This window comes from Camelus ferus, chromosome 15, assembly GCF_009834535.1.
Source record: "Camelus ferus isolate YT-003-E chromosome 15, BCGSAC_Cfer_1.0, whole genome shotgun sequence".
Taxonomy (NCBI): Eukaryota; Metazoa; Chordata; class Mammalia; order Artiodactyla; family Camelidae; genus Camelus; species Camelus ferus.
The window spans coordinates 16,413,590-16,428,187 of NC_045710.1; the positions used below are offsets into that span (position 1 = coordinate 16,413,590).

Genomic DNA, 14,598 nt, shown 5'->3' on the forward strand with positions numbered 1-14,598 from the left:
AGGATAGGGTCCTTCCCACTGGCCAATAAGCTCGGGCTTTGCCGCACGGGCCTCTGGGAGTTGTATTCCCCGAGAAGCACCACCGACGGTAAACCTGCCACAAGTTCTCCCGTGAGAGGTTTAGCGCCTTCTCCCCACTTCTCATCGGTTCTCTTAGTCTAAGAACGAGTCCGGGAGCCCCAGAGTCAACACAATTCCTTAACCTTTCTTTTGTGGAAGTGGTGGAGGTGGTGGGGGTCGGGGATGGGAAGGAGTCGCAGCCCTCCTTAAAATAAGATAAAAATCTCCTCAGAAAAATGTTCTTATCCGTTCACAAAATGGTGTGCATTTAACTGAAGCCGCTCCACGGACCTGTCCCAATTACAAACTCCTATTCTACACTTACCCCAACAGTGCCTGCCCGTGGCCACAGCTCAAGGAGCTAGTGCGACACTAGGCTAAGACCAGCTATACCCCTGGGACATTCTGGGCCCCGCCTTGGAGCAGCCCGTGGGGAATTTCAGACCCTGACCCTCACAGTACGGTAGATCGTCATGTTTCTTGAACAACACAACCAGCCCTCCTTCATCAATGCTGATAACTTAAGTCTCTGCCCTAATCATCTGGGAGAGTGGTGGGAGGGGAAGTGGAGGAAGAACACCTCTCGGGCCCACTCTGGACATCTTTGCCCTGGCTTTTCTCCCCATGCCTATATTCCGGCGCCGACTCGTCACAATCATACATCAGTTTTTGCAGCAATGCGTTGAAGAATGAGAAAAAAATGAAACAAAAGTTAAAGTCTCATTCATTCTTCAAGCAAACGTTAACTCCTCCAAAAAAATGTCTTTCCAGATTCCTGGATCTCCTTTGGGTGGAGGCGAAGGGTCTTGCGTGGAGGAGGAACTCAAGGTAGAACTCATTCAGTCATCCCACAGCAGAATCACGCCACCGCTGTTACTGTGTGACCCCACCCATCACAGATTCAGATTCAATTCCTCGAGGACAGCAATTCTGTCTTAATTCAGTTGGTACCCCCAGGGCATAGTTCTCTGCCCTGAAAGGTGGGAACCCACCTGTGCGTGGGATGGAGAAGAGGGGTTTAAGTTGGGTGCAGGAGGGTCAGTAATGACTGGTTTCTTCCCCTCCCCCATCCCTCCCCCGACCCCCCCCCCTTAACCCCACCTCAACCCCAGCTTGCCCCTGCAGATTCGGGCTGCCTAGCTGGGGTAGCTACATCTCTGGTGCTTCCATAACGTTCTGAACTCTATGGCGGTGAACGCATCTAATTAAAGTGTTGGTTTAGTTACCAGCCTTCTTCCCCTAGTCTGTGAGACCGAGTTGACTCCTGGAGCTTAAATGTGGAGATAAATGTGTTGAACAGATGGATGGATGGATGGATGGATGGATGTATAGATGGATGGACAGATGGGTGGGTGGGTGCGCGGGTAAATGCGCTTGTCTGCATGCCTCCCTCACCTTCCTTCCCAGTCAGTAGGTTAATGATCTTTAGCCTGGTCAAGCTCCAGAGCAGCCGCGTCAGGGTCCCTTCCCGCGGGCCCCGCCCCGGTCGACCCCACCTTTCCGCGCCGCTCCGCCCCGCCGCCCCCTTCCCGGTGGCCCCTCCCCGCGCAGGTCCCGACTCCAGCCGCACCTCCTCCGACTCTGCAGTGGCGGCGGGGAGGCAAGCAGGAACGCCAGCGGGCCAGGGCCGGAGCTGAGCCGGGGTCAGGGCAACAGCGGGGACCCTCGGAGGCGGGGCCAGTGGGACCGCGATGGGCGTGGAGATCGAGACCATCTCTCCGGGAGACGGTACCGGGTGGCGGAGCTGGGGGAGGAGGAGGGGTCTCGGGGCGGAGCCCGGCGGGCGGGGGTCCGATAACGAGGTGGCGCGGAGGGTGCCGAAGGGGGAGCGGGCCTAGGATGGGGGCGGCGGGAGAAAAGCCCAGACGGGATTGTTGGGGATCTAGCAGACATCCTTCGCCATCCCTTTCCTCTCCTGCTCACCTAGAGGAAAGAAGGCGGCGGCCGGGAGGCTGGGGTCTGCGGCCCGCCACCGCCCCGGGGGCCTCTGGCTGCTACTGCCGCGGCTGGAACCACTCGGTTACCTACTACTGCTGATTTCCCAGGTTTCCGCTACTGCTCCGCTTCCCTGCCCTGCTGGGTGAGCTCTGGAAACAGGGGAAACGACATGCTTTGGGGTCTCATCTGCTCGGGGCAGCCCCCTTCTAACGCGCTTGCCGCCGGGCCTCTTGTCTGGCAGCCCTCTGCGATCTGGGCGGTGAGACTCTGTAAGGACAGAGCCAGTCTGGAAAGGGAGAACTCCCTCTCCTGCCTCCGCATCTTGCTTTATCCTTCCTGCCCCACTCAGCTTCTCCGGCCATCCTGTCCACTCCCATGACTTTCATTATGGGCTTCAAACCGATGGCCTCCAAACTTAAGCCTCCAGCCCAGACCTCCAATCTGAGTTCACGGTGGTCCATTTATCCAGCTTCTGCTCAACCTCTACCTGGACATCCCACGGATCCCTCAAAGTCAGCAAGTCCAAAACAGAACTCATGCTCCTCTGCTTCCCCACTCTCAAGCGCTCCTCTGTGTTCCCTGTTTCCTGCCTCAGGATTGGCACCACTCACTTTCCCAAGCCAGATATTACAGGCGTTACCCTTGTGTAACTGAATCTGGATGTGCAAGGAGTAGCTATTTCTTTATTTCTTGAATCAACAGTAATTCAGACTGGAGCCCCCATTTCTGCAGAATTTGACAGGCAAACTGCATGTCAGACATTATTGACACCCCCCACAGGAAATTGGGGGGATTTTTGGTTCCAGGCCACCCTCCTTAAAGAAAAGCACTGGTCTCTAGAAGCCCCAGCCACAGCCTTGGATCACCCAGGAGGTATAGGCTTCTTTTTCCATGCTGGGAACCATGGTTCTGGGTCCCAGGAAATATCTCCCTGAGGCCTTGTCACCCACCCCAGGGCACTGCCATAGAGTTCTGCCGGAGGCCTGGAGGCCTCTTCTCCCTTCTCTGGTTCACAGAAGCCTTTAGAGTTTCTTCATCTTTTCTAAGGACAAGGGGCATTTTCTCTTGAAGGGGATCAGATATTTAGGGAAAGCCTGAAGGAGCTTTGGCCTTCTGTTTTTAGGTCAGTCTAAACCTCTGAGTCAAGGAAGCACAAAAGGGCCAGCTACCGTGCTGTATCCCAGAAGGGGGATGTACCAATTAATATTTCAACAACTATGCTGTTGTATTCAGGATGACTGTCTTGACTGGACCCACACCAAATCCTGCCAAGTTCTCTTGCTGAGTATCTCTAAGGCTCCATCTCCTCAGTCCCTGCTCTAGTTCAGGCCATCGTCATCTCTCACTGGGATTTCTGCAGTCTCTAAACTGGTCTCCTCACCTCCAGTCTCAGCCCCTGGCCTTGCATCTGGCCTCCCACCTCACCCCCACTGTTTTCCCCATCACAGTCTGAGGATTCTTTAAAGTGCATATTTGACCATGCCCCTCGCTAGGCATAAAATGTTTTAATGAATCTTCCATCTCTTTCTCTAGGCAGACAGTGATATAGCCTCCTGTTACCTTTCACACTAGAGCCTGATCTCTACCAGTCCCTACCCCCACCACCAACTTTTCCTCTGGTTTTATTGAGCTGTCTGCAAGTTGTTAAATACACCAGTCATTCAGCAAATATTTATTGAACATATACTGTGTGCTAGGCCCTGGGGTTACAGCAGGGAACCAGATGGGCTCCCACTACTGCTCAACTTGAGGCCTTTGAACATGTGGCTCACTCTTCCCAGATTATCTCCTTTACTTCCTCTGGCAAACTACTCATCTTTTAAGACTCAGTTTAACCATTGTCTCCTCTCAGATACTTTACCTGACACTCTGTCAGTTGCTCCCTCCTCTGGGCCCCCATCTAAATATTGGCTCAGCTGTTAGCCCTCCCAAGGCTTTTTTATCCAGCCCCATGGCTTTAAATCCCACCCAAATTTATACCTCCAGTGCAGACTTTCCCTCTGCCTATTTGCAATATAAACTCAGATGTCTAATAGGCATCTTAAGATTGCCACCCACACAAATCTGTTCCTCCTCAATCCTCCCCATCTCAGGAATTAGCTCCTCCATCCTTCTTGTCGCCCAGATGTAAAACCCAAGCATCGTGCTTGTTTTCTCCTTCACCCTATCCTGGATCCCATCTCCAAGCCATTAGCATGCCTTGTCAGCTCTGATGCCAAAATATATCTCCCATCTATTTTACTCTCTTCTCTGCTGCCAACCACGTTAATTCAAGCCATCATTGATTTTCTCTCTGGGTTATTGCAACAGGCGCCTAACTGTCCATCCTACATATAGCAGCCAGAGTGATCTTATAAAATCTTAATTCAGATTATGTCATTGTCTTGCTTAAAACCCTCTAGTGGCTTCCTGTTCCACTTAGAATTAAACCCAGCTCTGCAAGGCCTTGTATGATCTGGCTCTTTCCCACTTGTCTCCACCTTCTTCCATCTTTCCAGTCTTCTAGGCTCCTTTCTGTTTTGCAAATGCACTGATCCATTCCTGCCTCGTGGTTTGTGCACTTGCTGCTCCCTCTTCCTGCAGTGCTTTTCCCAGCACATTGCTCATCATTCAAATCTCAGCTCAAATGTCATCTTCTCTGAGAGGCTGCCCCGGACCACCCATTCTAAAATGGCCTATCCCACTAAATCTCTGCCTAATTCATCATTCTGTTTATTTTCTTTAGAGAACTTATCACTATCTATGTTGTCTCGTTTATTTGAGTATTGTTTGTTTCCCTCCATTAGAATGTAAACTCCAAAAGAGTAGGGATCTTGTCTGTATGATTTACTGGTGTATCCTGAGATCAGGCCCAGGTCTTGCATGTAGTAGTTATGCAGTAAACATTTGTGAATGATTGTATTTATTCATTCTTGAGCGCAGTCATCACCCTGCATTATAGTCTATTATTTATGTGTCTGTGTTCCTAACTTCATGAGTTCATAGATTGCTCTGTGTCTCTGGAATCTAGTCCAGGCCTGGCAGAGAGCAGGCTGTCAGAAATGCTCATGGAATTGATGAAGGGAAGTAAAAAGAGCAATCAAAGAAATGAAAAGAACCAGCAGAGAGTGGAGTTGAGGAACCCAAGGGAATAAAATTCAAATCAAGGACTGAGAGGTGAAGTGACTAATCTGGTTCATACAAAGCAAGAGCCAGACCTGGAGCCATGGGCATCTCCATGGTATGGAGAGGAATTTGGGTCATAGATCTTGGTCACATCACACCTGAAATGTCCCAGGCGACTTTTTCCTATATGCTGTTCATTCATCAGCCCTAATGTCTCCTTGCAGGAAGGACATTCCCCAAGAAGGGCCAGACGTGTGTGGTGCACTACACAGGTAGGCCTCGCTCCCTTAGCCCTCATCCAGACCTGCTCCTCCCCAGGCAGGTCTCTCCTCTGACACTCCTCTCCAGTGGTATCTTCCCTGCTGGATCAGGCCCAAGGCCTAAGGCAGACAAGTCTCCTTCTGACCAGCTGTCCCTCCCATTCCTCCCAGTCAGCCTTGAGGGGATGAGAAAGGGGGCTTACAAGGTTAACCCCTTCCCACTTACACCAGCAAGAGCCATCATGGTGCTAGCCTCTAACTGAGCCAGCCACCTCCACTCCCCTTTTGTCTGTTGCAGGCGGGGTGGAGCCCTGGCCCTCCTGGTTCTGTCTAGTACTTGGAAATTCCTCTTACAGCTCTGAGAGCCCTGACCCTCCCTATAGACTCCCTTTTCATCCAACAGTATTTATTCTAGAAGAGGAATTTGGCTTCCTTAGAATTTCCTTTCTTTTTTCAGAAATAGACTATTCAATTCAGCTACTGCTGTTGAGCACCTATTGTGTGCAAGATTCTGTTCTAGGCACTGGACACATGCTGCGCGCGCACACACACACACAAGAATCCCTACCTTCACTGGGGCTGTGGGGGTTGGAGAAAGGCAGACAAGTCAGCCAGAGGCTCTGACGCCATGTGAGGGATGGGTGATGGCAGTGCTTGCCTCAAGGTGCTGTGGGAGCCAGAGGGGGGCCCCACATCTCTGCTCAGCCCTCTGGGGTGATCTGGATTGGAAGGCCAGGTGGGCTGAGGAACATTCTAGATGAAGTTCCTGAGGACGGCTGGCAGGAAGATCATGAGCAGGTGTTTGTTCCAAGGCGGGTGAGTGTTCTGCCTTGTGACTTGCTTCCCAATGTGGCAAACCTGGTGACAGCCACTTAGCAGAAAGCAAGGCCAGTTTAATTCCTAGGACATATTCAGATGGGGCCATTTTTAGCAATTCTCTGGGCCAGGGTGAAGTGCCAGGTTAATTCTAGGCAGACGGTGTGGGTATTTCTCAATAGCTGTGTTGCCAGTCGCTGACGTCAGCGGGCTAGAGCTGTGTTTTATCTCCCGGTGATGTGGCCTAATTACCATGAGTCTTCTGGGGCCTCTGACCTGTGTAATTGATTTATCTGTTCTACATGTTGCAGACAGACCAGTACTTATCAAGTTACTGAAACCACAACATCCTTTTGAAAAGAGTTTTCACAATACAGAAGGCAATGTGCATTAAGCACTGACATCAGCCATGAGTGGCTCTGGTCTGGGGAGGGACTGTCTTATCAAACCCAACAGGAGACTGTATGGGATTTTTTGCTAAACTTTTAAATTAAATGTAAATACAGTAGAGAACATAACTCTAAGATTTGCAGTTCAGTGAAATTTTTCAAAAGTGATCACACTTATATAACCATCCTTTAGATCATCATAGACATTTCCAGCACCCCCAGGAGTCTCCCTCATGCCTCCTCCTAGGCATTACACCTCCCTAAAGGGAACCAGCCTTCTAATGTTTTGTCCCTATGCATTAGTTTTGCCTACTTTTGCACTTCATATAAATGGAATCGTAGAGTATGTAATCTTTTGGATTTGGCTTATTTCACTCATTATATTACTTACTTCACTTTTTATACCTGTGAGATTTATCCGGAGTAGTTTGCTGCTTTTTTTTATTCCTGTACAAGTCATTGTTTGAGTATATAGTTTATCCTCTCTGCAGTTGATGAACATTTGGGTTGCTGCTGGATTTTAGCTATTAGGAGTAGTGTTGCTTTGAACAGTCTTGTAGATGCCTTTTGGTGCACATATGTATACATTTTGGTCGGCTTTATACCCAGGAGTGGAATTGCTGGGGCACAGGGTTCTCTCTGTTCTCAGCCTTCCAATTTCCACTGCCACCAGCAATGTACGACAGTGCCAGTTCTCCTACAGCCTCATCAACACTTGGTATTGTCAGGTTTCTGGCCCACTCTGGTGGGTGCTCAGGGTATCTCATTGTGGTTTTGATTTGCACTGCCCTGATGATTAATGAAGTTGAGTACCTTTTCATGTGCTTACTGGCCATCTGGTTAGCCTCTTGAGTATGCCCAAATTTTGTCCACTTAAAAAAAAAATTAGGTTGTTTGTCTTTTTCTTACTGATTTGTAGGAGTTTATTATGTATTCTGGATATGAGTCTTTCATTGGTTACACCTATTCCAAACATCTCCCATGCTATGGCTTGCCTTTTTACTCTTATTGGCATCTTTTGAACAGAAATTCTTAATTTTAATGAAGTCCTACATATCAATCTTTTCTTTTATAGTTAGTACTTTTGTGTTCAGTTCAGAAATCTTTATCTATTCCTAGGTCAGGAAGATATTATTCTGTTTAGTATTTTATAGAGGCTTTATTATTTTATCTTTCATATTTAGGTCTGTGATTCATCTGGAATTGATTTTTTTTATGTGTAGGTGAGACAGGAGGGATAGGTTCATTTTTTCCCCATAGGCATATATAGCTGATACAGCAACATTCATTAAAGAAAAAAAAATCATCCTTTATCCATTGCATTGCAGTGGCACCTTTGCAAATCAGGTCACCATATATCTTTGGGTGTGTTTCTGGACTGCATGGTTTTGGCTGAACCTGCAGCAGTAGATAACTGTATATAGTCTGAAGTAGATTAAGTCATCTGAAACCTGAAGAAATTGGAGAATGAGAAAGCTAATCTTTAAATGGTTTGTGTGAATGTGTGAGTGAGTGTGTTTGTGTGCATATCCATATGTATATTTGTACAAGTGTGTGTCTGTGAATGTTAGTATATCTGTGTATCTAAATATTTTCGTAGCATCTGTTTGGCCATCGGGGTTTTCTGAGTGCGTGTGCATAAGTGCACGTGAGCATGCATGCGCATCTCTGAATATCTTAGCAACCTGTGTGTATGCGTGAGTTTGTATTCTATCTCCCATATTTGATACAGAAGTATCCATCTGTGTGTATCTTCATGTAGCCATAGGGTTTTCTCCCTTGCCTGATTTAGTACTCAGGGCAAGAGCCCAATTTATTCTGCCCCAAAAGTAGGTAAATAAGAATGTCTCTTGTATACATTTAAGTTGTAGGAATTACGAAGTGGAATCACAGATGCTCAGACGCTAAGCAGGCCCAGACTTCTCATGTTAAATGTGGCAAATCTGAGGCTATAAGGGACGTGATTTGCCTAACTTCACACAATGAGTTAGTGCCAGAGTGAAGTCAGAATCTAGTCTCTGAATTTACAGACCAGGCCTTTTTCTGGTCCCAAATTTCCTTCTGTTGTGGTGCATGGGCCATAAGAAGTGAATAGCATCATTTACAGGTCTGCTCTTTAAGCTAGAGACACCAATTAGAATTGAAATAGAGCAGCTCTTGGGTTTTGGCAGTGGGATTGAGACAACACATGTACATCAGGAATGACAAGGTATCTGTGGCTGGAGGCTGAGAGATGTTCCCAACTGCTGAAGACAACTCGGGGTGATCTGGGTTCAAACAGCCCTTTTGAATGGGGTCTGGAGGCCACTACTGACTGGCTAGGTCACTTTATTCTGTTCACTGCAGTAAAGGATCATATGACCTTTGCATTTTGCATGTTGGGGAAACCTTGGGAAAACTAGGTTTCAAACTCAATCTGAGATTGAAATGCCTGGGAAAACAGACCTTCAGGCTAAAGGAAGTGGTATGAGAAAAGTTGTAACCTGCAGAAGTATTTGAGAAAGGTGTGACCTGAATAGGACAGGGAAAGGAAAAAAAGGGGAGGGCAGAGAGAAGCTTATCAGGCAGACAGTAGTCAGATCTTGAAGTGCCTGGATACAAGGTAGGTGTTTGGATTCTGCCATGGGGAGTTACTGAAGCATTTTAAGCAAGGGAGTAATATGATCAGGTATGTGTTTAAAAAAAAAACAAAACCAAAAAACCAAACATTCTGGGTGCAGTGTGGAGAATGGAATGGAGGAGTAAGAGCAGAGCAAAAAGACCAGGTAGAGGTGGTTCCTGTACACAGGTGAGACATGATGGCTTGATGAGGCCTCAGGGTGGTGGTAATAGAAATGGAGAAAATAGGAGGGGAGAGTATAGCTCAAGTAGTAGAGCACATGCTTAGCATGCACAAGGTCCTGGGTTCAATCCCCAGTACCTCCTCTAAAAATAAATAAACCTAATTACCTTCCCCCACATTCCCCCCCCCCCAAAAAATAAATGGACAAAATAGTTGAACTCCAAAGACATATAGGACTTGGTGATAGGCTGTATGTGAAAGTATCCAGCTTTCTCATTTGGCCAATAGGATGGATGGGGAGGATGGGAAAACGAGCAGGTTTGTGCACAATGGGAGTTCCATTTCTGACATGTTGAACCTGTTTTGGGAGTTAACTCATAACCACAGCTCTTTTCCACCCTATCTCTGCTTTCACAGGAATGCTCCAAAATGGAAAGAAATTCGATTCATCCAGAGACAGAAACAAACCTTTCAAGTTCAGAATTGGCAAACAGGAAGTCATCAAAGGTTTTGAAGAGGGTGCAGCCCAGGTAGGATGAGGATCCTTGTTAAGGGGGATTTGAGGCGCTGAGGGCCTGGACTTAGCACTCGGCCCACCACCCTCACCCTATCACAGACCACTACTACTTTGACTCTACTGCTAGGGCATGGTGATGCCACTTAGTTTCAGTCCTGGCCTTGTGTCCCCACCCCTTTGATTACCAGCATGATTCCTTTGTGTCACTGGGGGCTCTCATCCCAAGCACATCTCCCTAGCTAGTTCTAAGCAAGCCTGTGAGCTACCAGCTGTTCGGGACTGAGGCAGCAGAAGAGTTGGGGTGGGGTAGGCCAAAGTGTATCTTTTTTAAAACTTAAAAAACAGCAACAACAACTTCAGACTTGCAAAAACATTGCAGACATAGTAGTGTTCCCATATACTCTTTCTCCAGCTTCCCCAAATGTGAATGTTTTACACAACCATAGTACAATGATCAAAACCAGGACATTAATATTGATACAATACTATTAACCAATCAGTTCAAATCTTTGAATTGGTTATTCAAAATTTTTAAATGGATTGTTCAAATTTCACCAATTGTCCCACTAATGCCAGATGGGTTCTTGAGGACTGCTGTGATAAGCCCTAGTTCAAACTCTTCTTCCTTGATCCATGAAGGCATATGATGGTCCTCGCTGTGGCCTCTAATCTCTAAACCTCTCTAATGAGCTGCTCTTGTTACCTACTTGAGTATATACATGTACGTGTGCTTTATACACTGTCCTTAGGCTTCTTTGGAAGGTGAGGAACAATTATGAACAAATAGAAGTCTTTGGGCCATACACCAATTGAATAACCAGCAAAATTTGCTGGATGAATGAATTTGAGACAACTTTGTAGAAGTTACTGTCCCGCAGTCAAGTCTCTGCTAGTCTAAGGCAGAATCTGCATTTGTTACAGCTTTTAGCATCATTTCAGTGTGCCACATATAAAATGCATCTCAGATCTTCAGAGTTATTATGAGGATGGTTTGGGAAAATGCCATAGTTATCTTACTTTTTTCTTTTAAATCAAGCTGGGTCCTCTTTCTCCTCTCCCCATCTGCCCCTATCCCTGCTAGATGAGCTTGGGGCAGAGGGCGAAGCTGACCTGCACCCCTGATGTGGCGTATGGAGCCACGGGCCACCCTGGTGTCATCCCTCCCAATGCCACCCTCATCTTTGACGTGGAGCTGCTCAACTTAGAGTGAAGGCAGGAACTCAAGGTGGCTGGAGACGGCTGCTGCTCACCCTCCTAGCCTGCTCTGCCACTGGGACGGCTCCTCCTGCTTGGGGCTCTTGATCAGTGTGCTAACCTCACTGCCCCACAGCATTATCCATTCTCTCAGCCCAAGGCTCTGTATGTGTTCCATCATTGTCCACGCACATCTTTGCTTGAGGAAACTTTGGTTGCAGATTGAAATGTTTCAGGTTGTGCATTTTGCGTGATGCATGTAGTAGCCATTCTGATCACAGAACACAGATTTCTTGTTCGCACAATCTACACTGCCTTACCTTTACTTAAGCCAGACACACAAGGTGCTCAGACATGAAATGTACTTGGTGTACACAGAGGGACTTGAGCCAGTTACCTTTGCCGTCACTTTCTCTCTCGGAAATTCTGCTGACTTAAACAATGTCCTCTTTGGAAATGATATGTAAAATAAAGGCTCTATGCTTGACAAATTCCTGTCCCTCCTTATTGAAGGTAGGAAGTGCTTTAAGGACCACACAAACCCGTTGCCCTTGGAAAAAAACAGTGGAAAGGAGTAGCCAGGAGAGTGATAATACAATACAGGTTTCTCCCGCTTTCCGAAAGTAGAAAGTAGAATGTTCCTATGAAACCTTTCATAAGCTGAAATGGTGTAAAGTGAAGAAGCAATTACTTTAGGACACATCTTGCTAGGATGCACAAAGTAAATTCAGATAAAAGCACAGATGCTCACAGACAACACAGTTTAAAGCTATGACGGTTAATGCTGAGGTGTTAAGTGTAGTTCCAGGGGATGGAGGTTGGTGGTGACAGTCTCACTGCTCCGGCTTCATGCTGCCTCTATAAAAGGCTCTAAACAGTATTTTCACTTTTCACCTTTTTTCATAAAAGCAAAAATCCTCTCCAGATTTCTTCTGTGTAGCAAAAACAGGTACTCATGAAGGTCTTTCCTAAAAGTGAAGTGGTGTGAAGGGAACTTTAGAAAAACAGTGGACACCTGTAGCTCTGATGTACCCACTGTACATGCTGGGCCTTGTTCTATTTTTGATTTCTTCTAATTTATTTCTAATTTTTAAATAAAATTACCACCAACCCTCTAAGCAGCCCTATAAGGTAGGTATTACTTGCCACTCATCTCACAATTCTGAATTTAACTGAAGGAATATATTGTGTTCAAATCCCATAGCTTAGCAATCAAATGTGGCATGTGAGCACTTATGGTGATCGATCATGAAATTTGGACTTAAGAGTAAGAGGGATGAATTCCCCTCTTGGAAAAGTACACTTTGTGCATCTAAACAAATGAAGGTTTTGAGCCATACACTAACTCACTTTGGGAAGTTACTTCTGAAAAGAAATGTGTGCTTACTTTCATCTAGATTTGCTCTAACTTTACATTGTGGAATTACTTCTGAGAAGAATCTATGATTCTGAACTTGTTTCTACATATACTGCTTACTTTCATCTACATTTACTGTAACTCACAGGAATTTTCAGTCGGGTTTTAAAATCAGCCCGTTTATTGATATGGGTTACGTGTATGTCAGAGGAGCCTGCGGCAGTGTGGCTAAGAGATTTTTCTTTTAGTTGGCACAAGTGAGAAAAGCTCTTGGCCATTGTCAGGGTTGTTCTATCAGTGATGACTTGGAATTGTTTCAAGAATAAGAAGGAAGGGACTGGTAATAGGTACTGTTAGGTTCCTTCATAGACTCATTGATAGCATGTCACATGATGTCATATATACAATATGGGGCCCCATTATCTTGGCTAGTTTATCTATCTCTTTTGTCTCCAAGAAGTCCTGGCTGTTTCTCTGCTGAGAACTGAGTTAATGAAGAGGCAGTGCTGTAAGACGGAGAAAGTCAAATGAGAAAGGGGCTGCTGTGCTTTTAATCATCAGTCCCTGTGCCCACCTCTATGGTAAGACCACAGGGTGCTTTTATATTTATTCCTTTCTGGGGAGTTTCGTTCAGAGTATCTTGGTTCCTAGCTATCCTCAGTGATACAAAAGTCTGATAATTTCTCAGAACTCAGCCTGTATAAAAGACAGTCACAAAAAAAATAAAAAAGACAAGTCACGTTTTCTGCTGTGATACCAATAGGATAACTAAAAATAGCACTGAGGACCATTTCAGGTGCTCATTATGGAGTCATAGAAAAGATCTCCGTCTAGAGTTTACAGCTAAGGTGGTAATAAGAGATACTAAGAAGAGGGGGAAAAAAGTAAATACCTACCAGCTAGCACCTGAAGAGGCTATAATGCTAGGCTTTGCAGGCCCTGCTTTACTGACATTCTTAAAAGGTAATGCAGAAAATTATTATGCAGTATGACAAGATTTTGGGCATTGTCCTATGGGAGCCACTGAAAGTTGTTAAGTAAGAGAGTGATAATGAGATATATGTCCTGTCACTCGTTTTCAAATTTTGGTCAATGAATTCTCCGTTCATACAAAACCCTTCTTAGAAACTTGCAGTTTAACCTAGATGAATGTAAAGCAGTTCTGGCACACATGTGTATGCACATACATACACACGGTCACAATCATTCCCTGTTCTCTTAAAAGCAGTTTGGGAAACTGACCCTTTAATGCCTGGTGCAGAGGACCAGTTGTAACTGTGTCCTCAGCATTAGTACCCACAGACGTGGCACAGAGGAAAGGCTCAGTATTTGTCCACTGCTTTAAAGTTCTTGTAACCTAACTGGGACAGGCTACAACATTTCTGAACAACTAGAGGGCATTTTTTAAAGTCTTAACTTTAGGTCATGAAATTCACCTAAAAGATATGTATTTATTAATCCAAATGATGGGTCAGCTGTAACTGCCAATAGAAGGAATTGCCCCTTGTTATTAATTTGAAACAACTATACTAGAGGCAAGTCAGTCTGCCACTTAAGACAAATCACACTATAAGTAAGTCTAATTTGTTTTCCCTTACAAAAAGGTCTTTTAGAAAATTCTTTTTACATTTCTAAATACCTAAAAGTACACTGTGCATTACAAAAACTAATAAGGGACTCATAAAAGCAGTCACAAGAAAATTACAGCTGTGGCTTTGTCATATGCCTGCTCTTCTTAGAAATGACTCCTTCTGCTCTTTTTACAGTGCTTTCAAAAAGCACTCAGACATAATTAATAAATAAGACAATTATTTCTTCATTTTCAATAGTAGGCTTTGTGAAGACAGTACAAAAAGTATAAAATAGCCCATTTTCTTGAAGTAATGATAGATTTCAAAGCTAAATTTAAAAGTAGAATAGGCTTTGTCCATTTAAATGATTCACTGCTTGTACCTTTCAAATTGATTTTGGGTTATAGTTATATACAAAACAATTAGTCCATGTTTTTCCATTTGGCCCATGCCTAAACCATAAAAAGAAAATTACAGCTATCTCCTCCAAGCTGCCGAGCTATGACAAACATGGTAATAACCACACTATTTCCATGCCATGGGAGTTCGTGATTATAAGAATAAGCATTAAGTAATTTATTTATAGCAAAGATATACTATAAGCTAAGG

The 14,598-nt window shown here is 45.4% G+C and overlaps 1 protein-coding gene across 4 annotated transcripts; it reads left to right on the forward strand.

The window, feature by feature from the left end:
• Nucleotides 1-1,612: 1,612 nt before the first annotated feature.
• On the forward strand, nt 1,613-11,552 carry FKBP1B (FKBP prolyl isomerase 1B). 4 transcript variants are annotated; one of them, XM_032497123.1, is made up of 5 exons: nt 1,651-1,788; nt 1,988-2,140; nt 5,328-5,375; nt 9,768-9,880; nt 10,949-11,552. In XM_032497123.1, the coding sequence occupies exons 4-5, from the start codon at nt 9,770-9,772 to the stop codon at nt 11,075-11,077; spliced, it is 240 nt and encodes a 79-aa protein (XP_032353014.1). In that variant the 5' UTR covers nt 1,651-1,788; nt 1,988-2,140; nt 5,328-5,375; nt 9,768-9,769; the 3' UTR covers nt 11,078-11,552. The 4 variants fall into 4 exon arrangements, with proteins under 4 accessions (XP_032353011.1, XP_032353013.1, XP_032353012.1 ...); XM_032497120.1 differs by lacking the exon at nt 1,988-2,140 and having other exon boundaries at nt 1,613-1,788; XM_032497122.1 differs by lacking the exon at nt 1,988-2,140 and having other exon boundaries at nt 1,613-1,788; nt 10,904-11,040.
• Nucleotides 11,553-14,598: the final 3,046 nt, after the last annotated feature.